The sequence below is a fragment of the Girardinichthys multiradiatus genome, chromosome 2 (genome assembly GCF_021462225.1).
Source record: "Girardinichthys multiradiatus isolate DD_20200921_A chromosome 2, DD_fGirMul_XY1, whole genome shotgun sequence".
Taxonomy (NCBI): Eukaryota; Metazoa; Chordata; class Actinopteri; order Cyprinodontiformes; family Goodeidae; genus Girardinichthys; species Girardinichthys multiradiatus.
The window spans coordinates 16,303,413-16,323,664 of record NC_061795.1 but is presented as its reverse complement, the minus strand read 5'-3'; the positions used below and the strand labels follow the sequence as shown (position 1 = coordinate 16,323,664).

Genomic DNA, 20,252 nt, shown 5'->3' with positions numbered 1-20,252 from the left:
CAAAAAAATTGAGCAATATAATATTTTAGATTTTTTTTTATACTTGCTGCAAATTCGGAAGTATAAATAGATTTTCTTCGGGTAGATGTGACTTAAAATCACTTGGTTCAAGCATTTTAGTGTTTCTTACAGAGGCACAATAGTTTGAAGAAGTTTTGGTCCAACCCTAACAAAACTGGTTTAACTGAGTCAGGTTTTAAGGTTGCCTTGCCCACACATACCTTTTCAGCTTTGTCCACAAATTGTCTATAGGACTGACATCAAGCCATTGTGATGCCAAAACACTGACATTGTTGAAACTTTCTAACTAATTTGGTGATATACTTCGGGTCATTATCAACTTGAAAGACCAAGTTGGCGCCAAGCTCTAAATTCCTGGCTGATGTCTTGAGATGTTGCTTTAATATTTCCACATAATATTTTTTCTAATATTGCCATCTATTTTGTGACATGCACCAGTCCTTCCTGCAGCAAAACATCCCCATAACATGATGTTGCCCCCTTTGTACCTCACAGTTGGGATTGTGCTCTCAGGTTTGAATGGTTCTCGTAATGACCTTAGGTGTCTATTTCAGTTTCATCAGACTACAGCACGTCTCCAAAAATGAATGTCTAGAAAATGTCTAGTTTAGAAAGTATGTACATTTTGTGTGTATAAACGTCTAAATTTGAAAAAAGCAATAAAATGTTCTTTTAAAAATATCTCCCCTTGGCATTTAGCAAATATGAATCATTTTGGTCATCATAGCTGGCCTAAAAGAGGAAATGTTTTATTGTAATTTCATGTCAAACAGTAAGGAAGAAAATATTATGCCTTTTAATACAATGTAAACATCTGGATTCACAATAAAAACCTCAGAAACAACACTGTCTTCCACAGCCCTTTGGAAGCGTCTCAAAAGGCAAATTCACACAGCCGTACCCCCGTGAAGTCTTTCTGTGCGTATAATAACAAACTGAAACAGTTTTGTTTTGAAAATCAAACATTTCAATTCGGAAGTCCTCCTTCAGCTACTTGATGTAATTTAGACCCCAATACAGTCTGACCTCTCTGGCGGGCAAATTTGAGGAACGCTTATTTTCCGCAATGGGGGGTTTCTTAATGAAGTTCAAGTAAGCAGAGGTAATACAAGTAACTAACTATCAGTACTTTGTTTAATTTAAACTTTAGTTTGAAAAAAGGCGCTTTAACACGGTTTTTTGCTAGAAGTTTTTAGCATGGCTGTAATAGGATAGTTTGCATAACGTCATATCCGCCTCCTTTAGAAATAAAATAACACAAAAAAAAATAAATCATTTACCTAAACTTTTGTCAAAACAAACACTAGATATATTTACCACACAAATTAATATTTGTATTTATTTGCCTCGGTTCTAATATTTTAACTTTATATTTAATGTATGCTATATTTACCAGTTTTTAATTTTGTATTTTTTCCATTAAATACTCAACAATTTCTTTGTTTTTCCAGCACAATAAGTAAATAGGTAAGTTTAGACTGTGTTCACAAGAAATATTTAGGAATTAGATAAAGAGATATTTTGTTTTTCCAGGTATAATTAAAAGTAACCTTAACCACAAAATTCATGAGATTCTCCCCCAGATTCTTTTTTTTAGATCAATATTTCTTCATAGCTAGCAAATGACCAAACTGCTTTTATCTCTCTTTTGTGTAATGAAACTCTGCACAGGTAAAATTTTTGTCTTATAAGCAAAACACCAGGAAACTAACACTGATACATCATGTCTTCTGTGAAATATGATGATCCCAGCACCATTCTGTGGAGATGATTTTTTCAGCATGACAGGGAAAGCTGGTCAAAGTTAAAAGGTAGAGGCGGTTATACCAATATACCAATGCAGAGTTCATCACACAATGTCACCCGAAAGTATTCCCACCCTGATAGATGTGTCATATATTAACAGGGTACAACAACAAAATTCAGAGCTTCTTTGTGATTTATTTGTGGTTGACCAAAACAAAGTAGGGCATTATTGTGAGGAGGGTTGAAAATGATACATGATTTTACATATATATAATTATTATTTAGTTTTTATTTTTAATCAACAATCTTTAAGGTGTGGTTTTAATTTATTTTCATCCCCCTGAGTCATACTTTAAAGACACCATTCACTGCAATAACAGGGACAGGTCTCTTGGCATATGACCCGATTGTGATGCAGAGAGTCTGTGAACATCAACTTATAAGTCTTGCCACAGATTCTCAGCTGGATTCAGGTCTTGACTTGAGGTCGGGCAATGTAACACACAAGTATGCTTTGTGGTTCCAGCTGTATGTTTAGTGATGTCCTGATGAGAGGTGGACCTCTGCCACAATCACACAACACAATTCCTCCCAGGAATGTCCTGTGTTTAGCTCTATTCATCTTCCCATCAACTCTGACTAATTTCAGCGTGCTGAAAAAAGGCTTTCCCTGAGCATGATGCTCCCACCACCATGTTTCACAGTAGGGATGGTGTGTTTGGTGATGCTGAATGTAAAAATATTATCACTGAATGTCGATAAAATGAACCATTGGATATTTAAACCGTAAACCATATATCAGTAATTGAAAGATGAAAATATCAAAGATAATTGTGTTATTACATAAAGTGAAAAAAGTCATTGAATAATGTTTACAATATATAATTCACTGATTCTTCCTTATTTGACCTATTGTGTAGACGTTTGTGGGAATTCTTGTAAAAAGTATACTAGTTTCATTTCTGTTTTGCAAAAAAGAGCTGTAAGAATCATAAGCATAAAACGGTACAGAGATCCAACAAGTCCACTCTTCCCAAATTTAAAACTGATGACTTTGTGGACCATCATATTTTGCAAGTTATGTTTAAAATACACAATAACATCAGAAAATTTGCAATTTGGTGAGATTTTTAAGAAACGTAAGTCTGAACTAGTCTGATGGAATGTTATATTTCTGTTTATGGAATTAATCTGGAATAATCTGTGTAAACAAACCAAAGACAGTGGATCAGTTTTTACTTTTAGGAAAAGAATCCAATACATTATCATGTCAAGATATAATGAGATATAATGACTTAGTGAAAGGCTGTATTATTATTATTATTATTATTAAAGAATATTATATTTTCTTTTCTACATGCTACAGCTTGTTGAGCTTTTTTAAGTCCCTGGTTCTGATGCTGCTTCCCCAGCAGATGATGGCAGAAGAGATCACATTCTCCACAACAGACTTATAGAAGATATGCAGCATCTTGCTGCAAACACTGAAGGTCCTAAGCTTCCTCAAGAAGTACAGTCTGCTCTGTCCCTTCTTGTAGATGGCTTCACAGTTGCATCTCCACTCTAGTCTGTTGACCAGGTGAACACCGAGGTATTTATACTCCTCCACCACCTCCACTTCTTCTCCCATGATAGAAATATTTGACTTATTCCTGTTTCTCTTAAAATCTACAATCATCTCCTTTGTTTTAGTCACGTTCAAAATGAGATGATTGTTTCCACACCATGCCACAAAGCGGCCCACCACCTTCCTATACTCAGCTTCTTGTTGAGGCCTCCACCTGAGTCTTCTGCAGTTTCTGACAAAGCAAATCAGGTTGGATTGTATTAAATGCACTGGAGAAATCAAAGAACATGATCCTCACAGTGCTACTGGCTTTGTCCAGATGACAGTGGGTTTGTTGAAGCAGGTGTATGATGGCATCTTCAACTCCAACTCCACAGCGATAAGCAAACTGAATGGGGGCCTGATGGTTTACTGTTTGCTTACTCAGGTGGGCCAACAGGAGTCTCTCTAGGACCTTCATGATGTGGGATGTCAGGGCAACAGGTCTATAGTCATTGAGGATTGATGGGTGAGTTTTTGGTACCGAAACAAGACAGGAGGTCTTCCACAACACCGGAACCTTCTTCTGGGCCAGGCTAAGGTTGAGGAGGTGCTGCACAAAGCTGCTCTACACAGGCCTTCAGGACTCTAGGGTTGACATGATCTGGACCTGCAGCCTTATTCCGATTCAGTCTCTCCAGTTGCATCTTCACCTGACTTCTTGAGACACACAGGTGGAAGGGGGAAGCAAAGGAAGCATCAGCATCTTCTGATATGGTTGAAGGCAAACATGCAGAAGCAGAAGGGTCTAGGGCTGAGGTGGAAGATAAAAAATGTGAGGTGTTACTGGGCAGCTGTGGGTCCTGTGGGTCAAAGGAAGGTGGAATGTCTGTTTGGCTGTGAGCAGGAGAGGAGGCTGCGAAGCTTGTTTCTGAACTGAACCTATTGAAGAATGTGTTCAGTTCATTGGCTTTGTCCAGACCTTCATCAGTCTGATCATCCTTCTGCTTGAAGCCTGTGATCTTCTTCATCCCTGTCCACACATCTCTGATATTGTTTTGCAAGAGCTTGCTCTCCAGCTTCTTCTTGTACACCTCCTAGCTGTCTCTTATCTTGACTTTAAGTTGCTTCTGTAAACTCCTCAATAATTATCTGTCTCCATCTCTGAAGGCTCTTTTTTTCTTGTTAAGCAGGTCCTTCAGGTCACTGGTGATCCAAGGTTTGTTATTGGGGAAGCATCTCACGGTTCTGGTGGGGATGATGTTATCCACACAGCTTATATAGTTTATATAGTCGGTTACACACTCAGTCATGGCATTGATGTCCTCTCCATGTGGCTGGCACAGTGCGTCCCAGTCTGTAGCCTCAAAGCAACCTTGCAGAGCTTCTTCGGCTTCCTGTGACCATTTTCTCACAGTCCTCTTTATTACAGGTTGCCTCTGAACAAGGGGCTTATATTTTGAGCAGAGAAAAACAAGATTGTGATCTGATTTGCCTAGAGGAGGTCTTGCTGTAGAGATGTATGAGTCCTTGACATTTGCATAAAACAAATCCAATGTTTTGTTTTCTCTGGTAGAGCAGCTGACAAATTGTTGAAACGTTGGAAGTGTAGCAGAGAGTGAAGCATGGTTAAAATCACCAGAAATTGCCACAAAAGCATTGGGGTTTTGTGTCTGTAGCTTAGCAACAACTGAGCTGATGGCATCACATGCAGTGTCGGCAACAACGGAAGGTGGAACGTAAACTGTTGCCAAAATAACACTGGTGAACTCTCTGGGTAAATAATATGGATGAAAACTTACTGCCAACAGTTCAATATCTGGACTGCAGAAATTACACTTCACAGTTACATGTCCTGCATTACACCATCTGTTGTTCACAAGTCCTGCCAGTCCACCTCCTTTACATTTGCGCTCCTTTTTAAGTCTCTGTCTGCTCGTATGGTTAAAAAGCCCGGCAGAGAGACGCTGGAGTCGGGGATATGATCCTGCAGCCATGTTTCAGTAAAACACATGATACTGCATGCCCGGTACTCTGGCTGGGTCCTTTGTAGGGCTTGGAGTTGAGATTCGAGAGCTAACATTTGAAGATATCTTTCTGGGAATGTTGTATGTCGGCTTAAAACTTACAGACATTCGACAGAAAGGCAGTTTTCTAAGTCTAAGAAAAGGTCTGTAGGATCAAATGGCCATTTGTTTACTGTCTGCAGAGCTCAGCAGTCCTGCCTGCATGGCGTCTGCGACATCAAAGGTTTGTTCAGGTAAGTGGTGTGTATGGTGCGGAGATGGCAGACAACACCCAAGAAATGGCTTTTTATGCGTTCACAGGCCTAAAACAGCAGCAGCCAACCCAGACTAAAGAGGGTAGCACAGATAAAACAATACAAATTCCTAAATAGTGAAACAGGCTGATTTAAAGTTGAAATAATATTGTTATATACATTTTCTAAAATTGTCTTACATTGAATCTGACAAAAACTTTGTCGTTTTAGTTAAGTTAGGATTATGTCTATTCACTAATTCCCAGAACAATGTGTGAAAAAAACTATTTAAATATCTTTTACTACATTCTTCAAGGTCAGGGGTTTACACACACTAATATTACTGTGCCTTTAAACAATTGGGAAAGCCCACATGATAATGTCATAGTGTTGTAAACATCTGAGAAATAATTTAACACTTGTTACAGGGAGGCACACCTCATCATTAGTGCTGAGGCCCACCTCATCAATCAGTACTCTGTCTGAAGCCTGCTCTGCCTCTAGGGTGTTTCTAACCAGCGTCCAGAACCTCTGGTTGTTTCCTTTTATTTCAAAAAGCCGGTTAAGCTACCTTAAACATATAGTTCATCCATGTGTGCACTTTAAAGATAAAAGAATCACACCGCAATGCTTTCCAGGCTAAACAGGTCAGGGAGCACAGCAGAACTGCAGACTGACCGCTCTGCTGCTCTGATGAAAGCTGCATAATCAACCTCCCTTTGAAATGTAATGAGTGCAGAATTTCTCTAAGCATTTTCACAGCCGATAGTATCTGTTTGATAGCTTTGCCCGAGGAACCAACGTCTTCCTCCCACCTCATTAAGCCAATTAGTAACTAAGTTAAAACAAAAGAACCTATGAGAAACAAAGATCATTTTGAAGTTTAGTCAGTTGGCTCTGAACACCCGTCACCAACTTGTGTTATCTATGATCCCCTTACTAAGATATAGTTCATGTTACCTACTTTGTTTATAAAAAGCTATTAGACTAACAATATAGATGGATTTACCACACTGGATGATACACTTTTCTCAGTAGGCTGTTTTAGTAATTGCTGTTTGTATTGGTAATCATTAGGGGGAGCCATTAAGCCACACAATGAAGCTAATAAATGTTTGAATTTTTAATATGAATTATAACAATTACAGCTTTTATTTTTTTCACATTCTGAATATGTTTTTTACAGAGTTTTGATTTCCATCAAACACAGCAAATGTTCGTGTCAGCTAAAAAAAATCAATTTTGGTCTCATTTAACCAGAGAGACATCTTCCACTTGTTTGGTGTGTCCACTAAATCATTCAGTACCTTTCAACGATGGGTTTCTTCCAGCCGCTCTCCCATAAAAACAGAATTTGTGGCAGGCTACACCAACAGTTGACTTATCAACGGAGTCTCTCACCTGAACTATGGATCTCTGCAGCTCCTCCAGAGTTACCACGGGTCTTTTAGCTGCTTCTCTGATTGCTCCACTTTTTAGATGTGTATATGTAAAAAATGTTAAAAACCATGTATCATTTTCCCTCCACTTCGCAACTATGTACTATTTTCTGCTGCTCTGTCACCAAAAAGTCAAGCAGAATTAGAAAGTTTTACTATTTGGCATTGAAAAAACTTCTTCTGTCCATTGTCAAACATCACATGATGACGGATCAACTGAATGTTGCTGTTCCTAAGAAAGGAGCGCTGAGTGTCTTTACAAGCAGATCCCTCTCTGCTGTGGTTGTCTCCATGCACGTGACTCTGATGACACTCACATGGAAACCATAATGTATACTGACAAGATGGTAATCCTGTCATGTGACATCACCGTTTGATGTGAGTGACATCTCCTTCTGTTGGAAATTAAACATGGCTCCTGCTATTTATCTCCTCCCTCATACCTGGCTTACATGAAAATGTTTAAAAAAAAAAAGTTATTTCACTTTATTTAAAAACGACGGCTTGTCTTTTAAAGGTCATACCAGAACATGTCAATTGGATTTAGGTCTAAACTCATCGACTAATCTCCTGACTAGGCCGTCCCGAAACCTTTACTCGAGTGTTTGAGATATTTCATGTAGCTTTAGTTTAATAAATAAGGTCCACAGATTGCTGATTTGGGTAACTTGTCTCCACTTAATAAGCCATTATCTGAAAATTGCTTTTAGTATTTCTTCTTATTGTGTCTTTGAAAGTGAAACGTGTGTGATCATCTTAAACATATAGGTGTGACAAAAATAAAGGAGAATTATATATACAATAAAAAGTACCTACAAATTATTCCTCTTAGACCACAAGTGTTGCTTTATTTGCTCTATTTGGTCAACGTGCAGTAGCAATTGCTTGCCACTAAGGTTCGCTGTGCACCCATCATCCCCTGCAAAGGCGTTGTCCGTTTTCTTTGACAGCTCAGATCTGAGGACGGCCTCAGCTCTCTGTAGGCAAAGGTACAACCAGCTATTGTTGTAAAAACATAGCAAAAATACACCAGGACTTATTGTATGTCCACATATGCGTAAAAGAGCAACGACGCCCAGATTAACAGCGTCGTTGCTGTGGAAATTTCAGCCTTCATCACCTTAATTCGTTGTTTGACCTGGTCTACAGAGCTGCTGCAAAGGTTGCATCTGTGTGTCACTCTCGCTGTAACATCCCTGCAGACTGACTGGAAACATGATCCGACGCTCTCATTGTTCGCTTAAGGACCGAAAAATGGGGCGCCTTGTGCGTGGACATGGGATATAACCTGCAGGTGTGTTTGGGGAGGCAAAATATATAAAACAGATGGGATTATAGGTTCGCCTAACATTTTCAGTCCAAGCGAGATTCATTTATTAAACAGAATTTATTTTATTTAACCTTTTAAACATCTAAATTCGGACATAAAGGAGAATTAAGTCATGACCGAGAAGATCTGTTGACGCAGCTCCAGCTCCATCTTCAGAATAATAAGGAAAGGTCCACGCAGTTTCACCCCAGCTTTAACACCTTGCATGCAGCTGAGAGATCCTAACGCCGCGCTCCACTCGGCCTGCAGCCATAAGGGCAAAGGAGTGGCGGTGGGGGATAGAGGTGGAAAATGATGATGGGCGTTGTGTGCGTATTTGGGGAGGGTTGGACTTTCAGGCAGCCAATGAGGTAGTCGTGCGAGGAGCTTGATGCAAGTCCTACACGTTGGGAGGTTATAAATTCTGAGGCGCACTGCGGCCGGAGTACATTTAAACTGAGCTGTGAGGGGCGGGGAGACACGCACTCACAGTGCAACGAAACAACAAAAACAGCACCTGGAATTCTGTAAATAAAGCAGTCTTTATTCGGAGATGTCCCACGTCCAGTTATCGAGCAGCGCACTGGAGAGGCTGGTGGCCCGCAGGACCTTCCCGCTCCAGAGACGCACTGGCGTGTGCCGCAGCCTGTTCGGGCCGGTGGATCACGAAGAGCTAAGTCGGGACGTAAAAGCCAAGTTGCGGGAGATTTCTGAGCGGGACCGGCAGAGGTGGAACTTTAATTTCGAGGACAACACCCCGCTGGAAGGGGACTACGAGTGGGAAGAGATGCCCGCGGAGAGGACGGCGGCGTATTATCGGGAATCGGTGCAGAGCGGCAGGACGCGCGTACCGGCGACGCCCATCAAGCGGACGCCCTCCTCGGACTCCGCTATGCCGGAGTGTCCAGGTACGGATGTAATGGAGCGCTTAGCGGCGCCGGAGGGCGGCAGCGGCGCCGGGGACAGCAGCTCTCCCACCCGGGTGGAGGTAAACCAGGAGAACAGGCCGGTGACAGAGATCTCAGGGACTCTAAGACAGGCTCCGTGTGTTAGGCGCAGGAGGACGGCGGCTGCTGATGACAACACGCACATCACAGGTATTTACAGGGCTCTTTAAACTAGGAAAATACTCACCCAGAAGCCGAGTTTCATTTGAACAAATATATTTATTGTGAATTATGCTTTTTCCTCTTTCACACAGATTTCTTCGTGAAACGAAAGAAGGCTGCCGACAGACTTTCCAAGTCTCCAATCCCGTTGGAACAAACTCCCCGAAAGAGGATCCGTTAAACGTAAGGGAATTAATTGAATTCCCAACATTTTTACATCTGCTGCAATGACGCCTTTTTTTTTATTCCCCTAAATGGTAACAATTTGTCACAAAGCGGGTAATTCTGGTGTATTCTCTTACGTTGTAGTAGCAAGTGATTGCGTGATCCAGCCAACGTTATCTGCGCTGTCTGAGTGGGTGGGGGATGGGGATGGAGCGAGCTGGTGGTGAAATCACAGGAGCCGCTATAGTGATAGTAGTAGCTGTAGTAACGCGGGCGGGGGCGGGGGGTGGATGTTTGCGTCACGATGTGGCGGGAAAATGTTCCGCTAAGAGGGGTGACGCCTCGCTACTACCGCCTCTGTCGCCACTCTTCTTTCCGTAGAAAGCTGACTCGTCGCTTTTCTTGTCAAATTGAACCCCTCTCTTGTTTTTCCTCCTCAGGTGGTGTTTTCCCCCTTCTTCTGTACTTTTTTTTTTTTTTTTTTTGTTGCACTACTTCCCTTCGCGTTTTTGAGGATTCTGAGTGCCGTTTTTACGACGCCGGAGGAGGGAGGACAATAAACGGGACGAAGAGGAGTCCCGTTGTGCCGCCGGCTCGAAGCACGACGCGCCCCGGCGGAGCGAAGCCTCCACACCGCCTGCAGATCCTCTCAGGACTCGGAACGGTTTGGGAACTCAAAGGGGCGGGTGGGGCGGAAGAAGGAAAAACTAAAATGAGAAGAATTGAAAATGAAAGGGAGCAAGTTTCACCGAATGACTTCTATCCAGTACAAATGTAGCATTTATTGTTGCTTTGCATACAGCCACTCGACAGTGTTAAATGTTTTAACATCTGTGCAATCCTAGAGAAAATTTTCTACACTGGCCAAAAGTGTACAGCTTTATAGAGACAGTAGCGTTTGTTTAATTCTGGTCTTTGTTTTTCTTTTTCCCTGTAAATGTATATATTTTAAGTTTATTCTAACTTATAAGTTATTTATGTTTCTCTTTATTTGTTTAAAGCCTTGCTGTTTTTAGCCTATTGCGAAATTTTTATTTTATTTTAATATTTGTTCTTTTGAAAATTGTGGTGGTTTGCAATCTTGTAGCTTCCCAAAACTCATTTCTTTGTGTCTGAGCCGTTATATGCTGTGTGTGTGTTATGTTTTTTCAAACAAGTGCCCTAATTATTTTTTGAAAAAAGACGTAAATAAAACATCTTTGAATTCAACTTTTAAGTCCGTTTTTGTTTGGTGTCCGGTTGGCTCAGGATCACTTCATACCTCCGTTTCGTAACCACGCATGCCATTTCGTGCCTGTAGATATCACATTTGGTACATAGCTAGTTAAAACATGCCTATTTATTTATTGTTTTGTATTTACGTATTTTATTCAGTTATGTAGCTGGGTTCTAATTAAAATGATTACATTTTAAAAATGAATTGTATATTATTTGAATGTGTTCCTATTTCATACCCAAATAAACCACTGCTTATCTTATTTTTTTTTGTGGTGGTTAAGCATTTTAATGATTTATTAGGATAATAAGTCTTAGAAATACTTCACATAATGTAATTTTACATTATTTTCTGAACACATTGCCTTTTTAATAGACAAACTGTACTTCAAAATCTGTTTTATAGTTTATATTTTATTTTGTAGTTTAAGTGATTTTAAGGTATTATAGACATACTCATACTAATTGATTTATAATCTCTTTAGGAGTTTAGGAAAATTATATTTGACCGATTAAGTGATAAACCGTTTGGTGAAAATGTACCTAAAATATTTTTGTTTGTACTTGGCATATGAATGCATTATAGTGATAAATAGCCATTGAATGCTTAACTACATATTTAAATCTAACTATTTTTGAAGGACTTTGATTTACACCCTACTTTCATTTATTTTTATTTCCAATTCCCACATAGGCCAGAAAACTTATAAAACAACACATTTAGCCAGTTATTTTAAATTATAGGTCACCAAAACCCTTGCAGGTACAAACTGACCCTACTTTTTGGTTTAAAAAAAAACTAAACAACTGCCAGATTAGACAATGACCAGCATCTTGACCTGAAATGTGAAAGTGTGACCTCTTTGTGTTTCTTCAGATTTGTTAGCTCTCCAGCACCTTTAGAGGCTGCATTAAATTGTCCTTCTTGGATATAGATATCAAATGCTCTTATATGATGCGACTACATTCTGTCTGCGTGGATCTGCTTCACATGAACCCAAAGACCCTTGCGGGGTGAAACCCGCATTCAGACGCAGCAACCCCTAATGGCAGCTGCGGGATATAGGCTCAGATTTAAAGGCCCTTTCGCCCCTTGTAAAGAAGCAGCAGCTGCCTTTGGATCCCCGCTTTGTCTGCCGCAAAGACACCCCCCCCCCCACACACACACACAGACACACACTTCCAACCTGCACTCGACAAGGCCCTCCAAAGGACCCACTCACACACGCACTCTGTTTACCCCACCGTGGATACACCGGGCGTGGAGGCCACCTGCCAGAAAGTGCAAAAAGAGACCTACTAGTCTTTGTAATGGTGCCTGCCTATTGAAACAAACCATTCAGCAGGTCATACTTGCAAGTTTAGCCTTAATTGAAAGAAGCCAAATCCAGGGCCCTGCACGCATGCATGCACGGCCGCCTGTCAATGTCCACAAAGCAAATATGGGTTATATTTCATAATTTTCCTCAGGTCCGTGAGGCCTTTGTATTCCCTTGACTGTGTAACATGAATGTTTGGATGGAAACGGAGACTTTTTGATGGTGACTTTGTCAGCCATAAGCTGTGACGGGAGCTTGTTCTGATTTCCAACACAAAGCGCTCTCTGGCTCCATTCTTTCCTTTTTGTTGCCATATGGCAAATCCATGTAGACATAGCCAAGACCTATTCAGTCCAGCCACAGAATGTCCTGCGTCAGAGAACAAAGGACACTTTGTCTGGCTCCTCCATTGATACCAATGGGCAAAGAAAAAATATTATAATTAATCTATGGCTATATCCAGCTAATTAACGCCCATATGCCTGCAGGGGACCTGAGAGCGCATTCAGCTCAGTTTTAGATCCCCAATAGTTTACATGTTAAAGACAACAGCTGTTTATGTGTTACTTTAATGAAGTCTCCGCTGTGTTGGGAGACTGGACACATTCAGCCGGATTCAGTCCCCCCCACTCCCTCCATGCCCCTCATGGTGCTAAACAGGTCATCTTCGCCTATTTGTCCCTGCAGCTGTGTAACTATATAAAATTTGTCCCAGTAAATGGAACCTTTAAGTCGCTGTCGTTTGTTGAGAAGGTTTTGAATTTGAGCCATTCTGGGAAGGTTCACAGGTTAAGGCCTGAAAAACAACTCGCTAAGCTCTTCTTTGGGCTGAACAGAAATGAATTTGTAGTCTCAGGCCGTCTTTTAAACAAGCTCAGAACCTGTAGAGATATTATTTATTTTCGAGCTTCTTCACACCCATGGAGTCTTACAGGTCCAAATTAGCTGCACAATGGCCTGTCGGAGCGCTATCACTTCATTGAGCCGTCGCATGATGAGAGTATGATGGACACTAAGGAAAGAGATGACAGCGAACATACAGACCTCATTAAACATGTCTTCGACAATGGATCATCATTGTACAAGCAGCTGCTGATGGTGGGGGGGGGAAATCCGTCTCATGGGCCCTGCAGGGAACAGCTGACCTTTAACTTCCTTCCATCACAGTTTCATTTGTAAAATTATGATCTTTGTATGCACTTATTTAAATGCTTTCTCTTTCTCTTATGCAAGTATTTTAGTGAACGTTTTTCAGAAGAGCAGAAACAGCTGTAGTCATCACGTAAACAATTAAAACCACTAATTAAGGAATAATGTTTGCACAATTAAGCATGACAAAGGTTACTTTTTATTTAACTGTGTTGAACTTTTGAATAAATCTGATCTCCTTTTAAACTATAAGAATTAAGTCAGATGGCTGAAAGTTTTTAGCTTTTATTATGTAATTATGTTAAAAAAAAATTTATTTGACAAATTTGAAACAAAATTAACAGAACGGTCCAATTGCCAAACTTCACTCCAATTAATTAATCTTTTACTGATTACAAAAGCAGGCAAAAATAGGTTGCACTGTATTTATTTGAATACAGGTGAAAGTCCCGACCCTATGTGCAAAATCAAGTCGAACTGTCTGTCGGCTTCAGATATTAAAGGCACTGCATTGGGACACATGACTCTTTGGGCTTTGTGCAAATGTAGCGACTAAAAGTATGATTTCAGGGACACATTTTTTACTCGAAACACGTAATTATCAGGACGGTCTGCAGAAGACTGCAATTAAATATAGAGAAGAGGAAAATCAGCCAGTGGGGGGGTGGGGGGTTGTGGGAAATTAGCATTTTCCATGACCATCTGGCATCAGCGCAGGCGACTGCGAACAAAGGAGAGCTGGATGGAGAGGAGAGGCGAGTGTGCCATCGCATTGACCTGCAAATGAGGCTTTGTCACCGAGTTAAAGCTCCCTGACCCCCCTCTTTACCCCTCCCAAAAAAAAACAACAACAAAAAAAAACCACATCTAATTTTGAGTATTTTAGTTTTGAGTGACGCACGGGAACCCAGGCCCGACTGTGCTTTGGCGCTCCAGGCCAAAACAGGTGGAAATAAAGTGACTTGTTAAGTTTGAACAATTATTCAGAGCTATTAGACTTTAAGGTTTAGATGAAAAACCACGACCAGCAAATAAATGGATGTGCAGCTGTAATAAACAGGCAAAATCAGAAATGAGTTAAGTGGCCTACCATGGAGAAAACCAAGGATATGTTTTAAAGCACGCTGCAAGGCCCAGATGAGCTCAAAAAAAGTCTGGTAAATGCCTCTGTAAGGCCTGTCTGATGCTTATTTAAGCATCAGACCACATTTTTTTAAAGCTACTAAGCAAGGAAAAAAAACAGCTAAATTAATTTAGACTGATGGATGACATTTCAAAATAATCCCCAAATAATCCTTATTTAATCTTGGTGGAATTTTGCATCTTTCCATGTGAGTGTGTGTGAGGGAGTGTGTGTGTATTTTGGTGGTTGTGGGGGTGGCGGGGGTTTGTCAGCTTGTTGGACACCTGTCTCCTTGTGAATGTGAATGAACGGAGTTTGCAAAGAAACAAGGCATGATAGATTTGCATACCTATCAAGAATAATGAAGAAAATATGTGATGAATCTCAAGATTTATTCAAGTAAATCATAGATTTAACTCTTTAATAAACTGTTTATTCCAATTATAGGCTTTTCACACTAATGCACATAAACAGAAAAATAACAACAATCAGAAATTCTACCAGAAATATTTGGATTCTTTATTAATCTCAAGAAGTTATTTTGTAACAGTAGTGTATGACATGAATTGGGGAAATTAGTGCAAACAGAGCAATTAACATTAAATACAAGGTTTAGAACCGTATATACATTATAACTATAAAAATAAAATCAGAAATAATGTGGATAAACACCAGTCAGAATAACTGAATGTGTAATTTGAATGTGTAACGCTGCAGTATTAAAAGAACAGTCTTAAGCATTATTCAACAGGAAGGTGCCAACATTTATAAATAAATGATAATCAGTAACTGTACGACAGTCTCCAATAGAATCCCATAATGAGTGAATTACTGCAGAGAATCTGTAGGTCAAGTTACTTTTAGTTCGGCCACCAGATGCAGAAGCTCAGCCACTGTTTTCTCTTTTCTTTTTTCTCTCTCTTTGGCTTTTTCTCTTTACATCCACTCAGTATTCATGCCTGTGGATAACAAAGAGCACGGCTCAATCCACGCAGGAGGTGGTGTGACAGGGAACTCGTGGCAGCCTTTCAAATATCTTCTTTCTGCATCTCCAACCCCCCCCCAACACACCCCTTTTTGCCCCCCTTTGCATCTCGACTTTGGTCTCGGTTGAAGTAGGAAGAAGGTAAAGGAAGGAGGGGTGAATCAAGCTGCTGCCCTTATCTCTAATTCCCGTTGCTCCCCCCCTTTCATCCAGGGGATCAGATTTAATGCTGCATAGAAGGAAAAAAAAGCTAGATCCTTTAGAGATCCTTTACAAAGTTTGGTCTACTTGATGAAGCGTATGGCACACCATGGGTTTAGAGACGGACCTACACTGATAAAACAAACTGTCAAATTTTAATAATAAAACTGGTGTAAAAATTTGCATGTGTTTTATTTGGATACATTTTTTTCAATATTTTTGAGCAGAATTGATTTCTGCTCAGAAATAAACCTTGTTTTAAAAGAACGTAAGAATATTAGGTCAATTCTGAGGTCATTGTGATCAGATTACCTAATTCGATTTGTGAAATATATTCATTCTATTTTATTTTGACTCAAACTTTAGACAGAACAGGCGATTTTCTATTTAGATTTTATGAATCAAATAGGGGTACAAAATACACACACACAGTTCTACATTTCACAAACAACAGGGCATAAGCATGCATATAAATGTTAAAAAATTCAGAATTATCTTCCTTAATATTCTTTCAGAATCTGTTTGCTCAGATTAGTCAATAAAAAACCCTTAAGAATGGCAATTGTGGAAAACCATCTTTTTAGAAGACTGTATAATCCTGACCAAGAACTTGTCCTCTATGTTAAAAAGAAAAAAAACTAGATTGTGTTTAAAATGCTACTTAGATAATAATAAACCTTTTAAATCTAGTCTGACAAGATGCTTTGTAAGGCTTTTCCTTGACAATTCTATAATTCTAAGATGGGCCGTTCATTAGCAATGTCTTCCTCAGGGTTAAAAAGCTCAACATGATAGAAAGCATTAGCAGTGTTGCTAAACACATAAACGCTACATAAATACTTTTTAAATATAGTGTCGTTTGCCCTGAAAACCACAGATATGATGTACTTTTCATCGGCAGGGTTAAGAAGCTTAGTTTGCTAGCAAATTTGACTTTAGCGTTAGCACTGTTGCTAGATTTGCAAAAGCTACTGTATATACTGTATATATTTATATATATTCCTGATGTTAGATTTCAGCCTTTATTGAACATTCAATTGATAAACTAATGGTCTTAAAATGTAAATAACTTTAATGGCTAGTGTTTCATACACAAGATAGTAATTCATTTTTATTGTGTATGAAAGTGCATAGAAAATAGCCTGTATCAGTAGCCTAATATAATTTAAAATGTCAGAAGGTTGTGTGTTCGATTCCAGCTTCCTCCTGCTGCATGTTGATGTGCCCCTGGGCAAGGCACTTAACAAGCCTACCAATCTGCGCATCAGTGTGTGAACGTGTGCACATTTCTGAGTGCAATTGGGAGAATCCTACTCTCCTGTAAAGTGCTTTGAGGGGTCAGTGTGACTGGAAAATAACTATATCAATTTAGTCCATTTAATAAACTATGTATTACTAACATTTTAAGCTTTAATCATAATTAAATCCTCATTTTTATTTTTATTTTTTGTCTTTTTAATATGGAGGACAAACCACATAGATTAGCATTTTAAGAAATGTTAATTAAATGCATCTGAGAATGGTGATTGGAATTTAAAAGATTTATTTCAGTAAATTATTTAGCTGTTAAACTGACCTTCTTTTAACTCAGAAATATTGATAGCAATTTATCTGATTAAAATGTGTGCAGATTCTTACACCGCTTTTCTTGATTAAATTGTAACTCTATGTTATCAGAGCATGTGCCAGCAAACAGGCCCCATGTTACGTTTTCTGGCTGTACAATGACAATCAAAAACACAAAAAAAAAACAGCTAAGAGGCTTTATAAAAAATTGTGAAAAAGTTTTTATCATTATAGTTTTGGAAAAGTTTAGATAAGTGTTTTCTTTTTTATGAAGCCCAATAAACAGTGATATCCCATTTTCACTGTTCCTGTTCAGGTCTAAAATAAATACGCTTTTACTGGGTAACCTTTAAAATACATGGTCAGGGCTGAAGTAATTTGAAATAACTTTGGTGAATTCAGTTAAACTTCTGACATTGTTGTAGCAATATATTGTGATCCATGTATTCGCACCGGATAAACAGCTTAACATATCAGGATTTAACTGGTTTAAGTTTCTCAGTCCAGGATCGGCACAAAAAACTTTTTCTCCCCCAAAAAACAATTTGCCATTTGGCTTTTTTTCTCCTTTTGACTTTTCCTCCTTAAACATCATAATAACCCAGACAAACTACAATCAACATGCTTTCTTTCTCCATATTTCCACGGCAAAATAACATTTGACAGCACACTGACTTAAAGTGGAACATTTTCAAGTACTGCTAATTAAAGGATTTCCATTCACTTTGGGACGCTCCTATTTTACCCCCTCCCGAAAAGGTGAAAAGGTCAACACCGCCTGGCGCCAAAACAACGCAGAGTTCCATTATCTTCATTCCACAAGGGCAAGCCCCCGAAATATCCTAAAGCTATGCAGATATTCATAGCGATTCTGCTCATGTGACTTCATCGAAGTTGCTTTTGTGACGCTGCTGTCCAGCAGATTTAGGCCTCTTTGTTCCATTGAGACGTATAACATAACTTTTTTTTTTTTTAGAGGGAAAAGCAGGTGTAACTAATAACATTACCGATGGCTCATTCATTTCCACTATAGAGTCTCGCTGTAAGTCGTGACAAAGATTCAGCTGGCTCAATGCAACACCGGCTCTCCTGCCCGACACACTGTTAATGATATTAACTACGTCTTTGTCATGTTAGATTAATGCTGGGCTTTATTTACAGGATGTGACAGGAAATCTAATTCTCTGTCTACACCTGGCAAACTGTTTTTGAAGAAAAACAAAGCTCACATACATGGTTGATTTAAATATCTTAAGTATTTCCTATTTAACTGGTCACATCTAAAGTTTTATGCTTCTGTTTTGCACTTTTGGGACATCTGGGTCAGCATCACAGTTGGCATGTGGTGAGCGCTAAATTCTCACACAAGGACGCAGAGCACTCTAAGTGATGTTATGGCCTTTTGCATTGATGTTAAGAGAATATTAGATAGCAGCTCTGCATAATGCATAGTGTATTTTATTTAGTTTTAATGAAATTGACCACCACAAAGCAGCACATAACTGTTCCCTGTGTTTACAAATTCGTTTGTAATTAGCCTCTTTTCCTTTGGTTCACTTAAAGAAAACCCATTGCAATCAAATGCAAACCTACCATGTAAAACAGGTAACTCTAGAGGAGCTCTGGCTATCCACAGCTCAGGTGGGAGAACATTGGCTGGAGAACTATCAGTTGTGCACTCCACAAATGGTCTCTATCAGAGAGTAACAAAAAGAAATGCCCTTATTGAAAGACAGCCATAAGTAATCCTGTTTGCAGGGAATTTTAATTTTTGGCCTAAAGGCAAAGCACTGTGTGCAGGAAAACTAAGGCTGCACATGACTCTAAACAAACCATCTCAATGCCTGAAATATTGTGGTGACAGTATCATACTGTGGGAATACTTTTCTTTAGCAGAGACATATAAGGTAGTCACAATTGATGCAACATGGATGGAGCTACACATGGGTCAAAACTGGAAGAAAACCTGCTGGAGGCTGCAAGAGACTTGACACTGGGGTGGGACTCACCTTCCACCAGGACAACAGCCCTAAAGATACAGGCGGTTTGTGGTTCTAACATAACCATATACACAGTAAGTGGTTGCTGAAGGCGTTGCCGAGGCTTACAGAATATGATTTATTGTTGACTGTGGACTGTGATCGACAAGGTTGCAAGTTCAGACCAGCTGTTCACACTAGCACAATTAAAATAACCTGCAGTGGTTTAACACATACTGTAGCTATCAAAAACTGCAGCGAGTGCTGTGTTCTTACAGCGGGAGAAACATATACAGCTCCACTGGAAGACATCTGCCTCATTGTGGATGTATATTTGGTCGGAGAAGAGAGGAGGAGACGCAGATAGTGCGATGACACGTTGAGAAATGAGATCTAACTCCATCCCAGCGCCAGTCCTGACAACCAGAGTCCTCCGCCACCATTCTTCTACCCTCCCTCCCTTTGTGCAGTTCCTTTTCAGCTCCTCTGCAGCAAACCTGTTACCCTTCACATCCCTTCTTCTACAAGACAAGAGTCTTCTGGTGAGCGGCTGCTATCTCTGCTTTATCCGTCCATCCATCCGTCTCCATCCCTGCTCCTCTCCTCTATTGGCAGGAAAGTTTTCTTCTCTTTCAATCATCTTGGCTCATAAAACTTCAGGGAGGAGGGCCAGCAGGCCCAGTTTTCAGGGCTGGCTACACCGCTATGTGTGCACTGACTCGGACTAATGCTATTCTTGCCTCACATTTGTTCTCCAGGTCGGGATGAAAAGGGACGACCACTGCAGCCTCAACAAAGGAGCATCATTCAGCAAGCTGCGGCCAGGAGTGGCAGAATTTGGGCTGACTGACTCCTGCTGTGTTGTTTCAGAAGCATGGAGATTTTTTCGGGGCGTGCAAGGACTGATAATGTTCTGATCTGTCCTGATTTTTTTAGTCAGATCTTTCACATGGTGAAGGAAAGAATCCTCATGGTAATATAGATTTATAACCATACTCCAAGGTCAGCAACCCACTATTAATCTTCACCTCTCTGTTGCGTCTCTTTCACATGCACTTTTGAAACCTGTTGGCAGTCAACAACAGCCAGAATACTTTAGGGTCTTGTCAGCCTGTCCTAA

The 20,252-nt window shown here is 39.9% G+C and overlaps 1 protein-coding gene and 1 long non-coding RNA gene across 2 annotated transcripts; one reads left to right on the top strand and one right to left on the bottom strand.

Moving 5' to 3' along the window:
* Window positions 1–5,294: 5,294 nt before the first annotated feature.
* Window positions 5,295–8,636, bottom strand: LOC124879041. Its single transcript, XR_007040939.1, has 3 exons — window positions 8,414–8,636; window positions 8,133–8,300; window positions 5,295–7,989 (listed from the first exon to the last, which is right to left on the bottom strand). It is a non-coding gene; the product is annotated as an uncharacterized LOC124879041 (long non-coding RNA).
* Window positions 8,637–8,754: 118 nt separating this feature from the next.
* On the top strand, window positions 8,755–10,804 carry LOC124879030 (cyclin-dependent kinase inhibitor 1C-like). Its single transcript, XM_047383298.1, has 3 exons — window positions 8,755–9,418; window positions 9,523–9,613; window positions 10,036–10,804. The coding sequence occupies exons 1-2, from the start codon at window positions 8,875–8,877 to the stop codon at window positions 9,609–9,611; spliced, it is 633 nt and encodes a 210-aa protein (XP_047239254.1). The 5' UTR covers window positions 8,755–8,874; the 3' UTR covers window positions 9,612–9,613; window positions 10,036–10,804.
* Window positions 10,805–20,252: the final 9,448 nt, after the last annotated feature.

Bases quoted from the DNA above. Each gene is read 5' to 3' on its own strand.
- LOC124879030 (XM_047383298.1), top strand. From the start codon at position 8,875: ATGTCCCACGTCCAGTTATCGAGCAGCGCACTGGAGAGGCTGGTGGCC. The intron at 9,419-9,522 runs GTATTTACAGGG...TCTTTCACACAG, and splicing joins TGACAACACGCACATCACAG to ATTTCTTCGTGAAACGAAAG.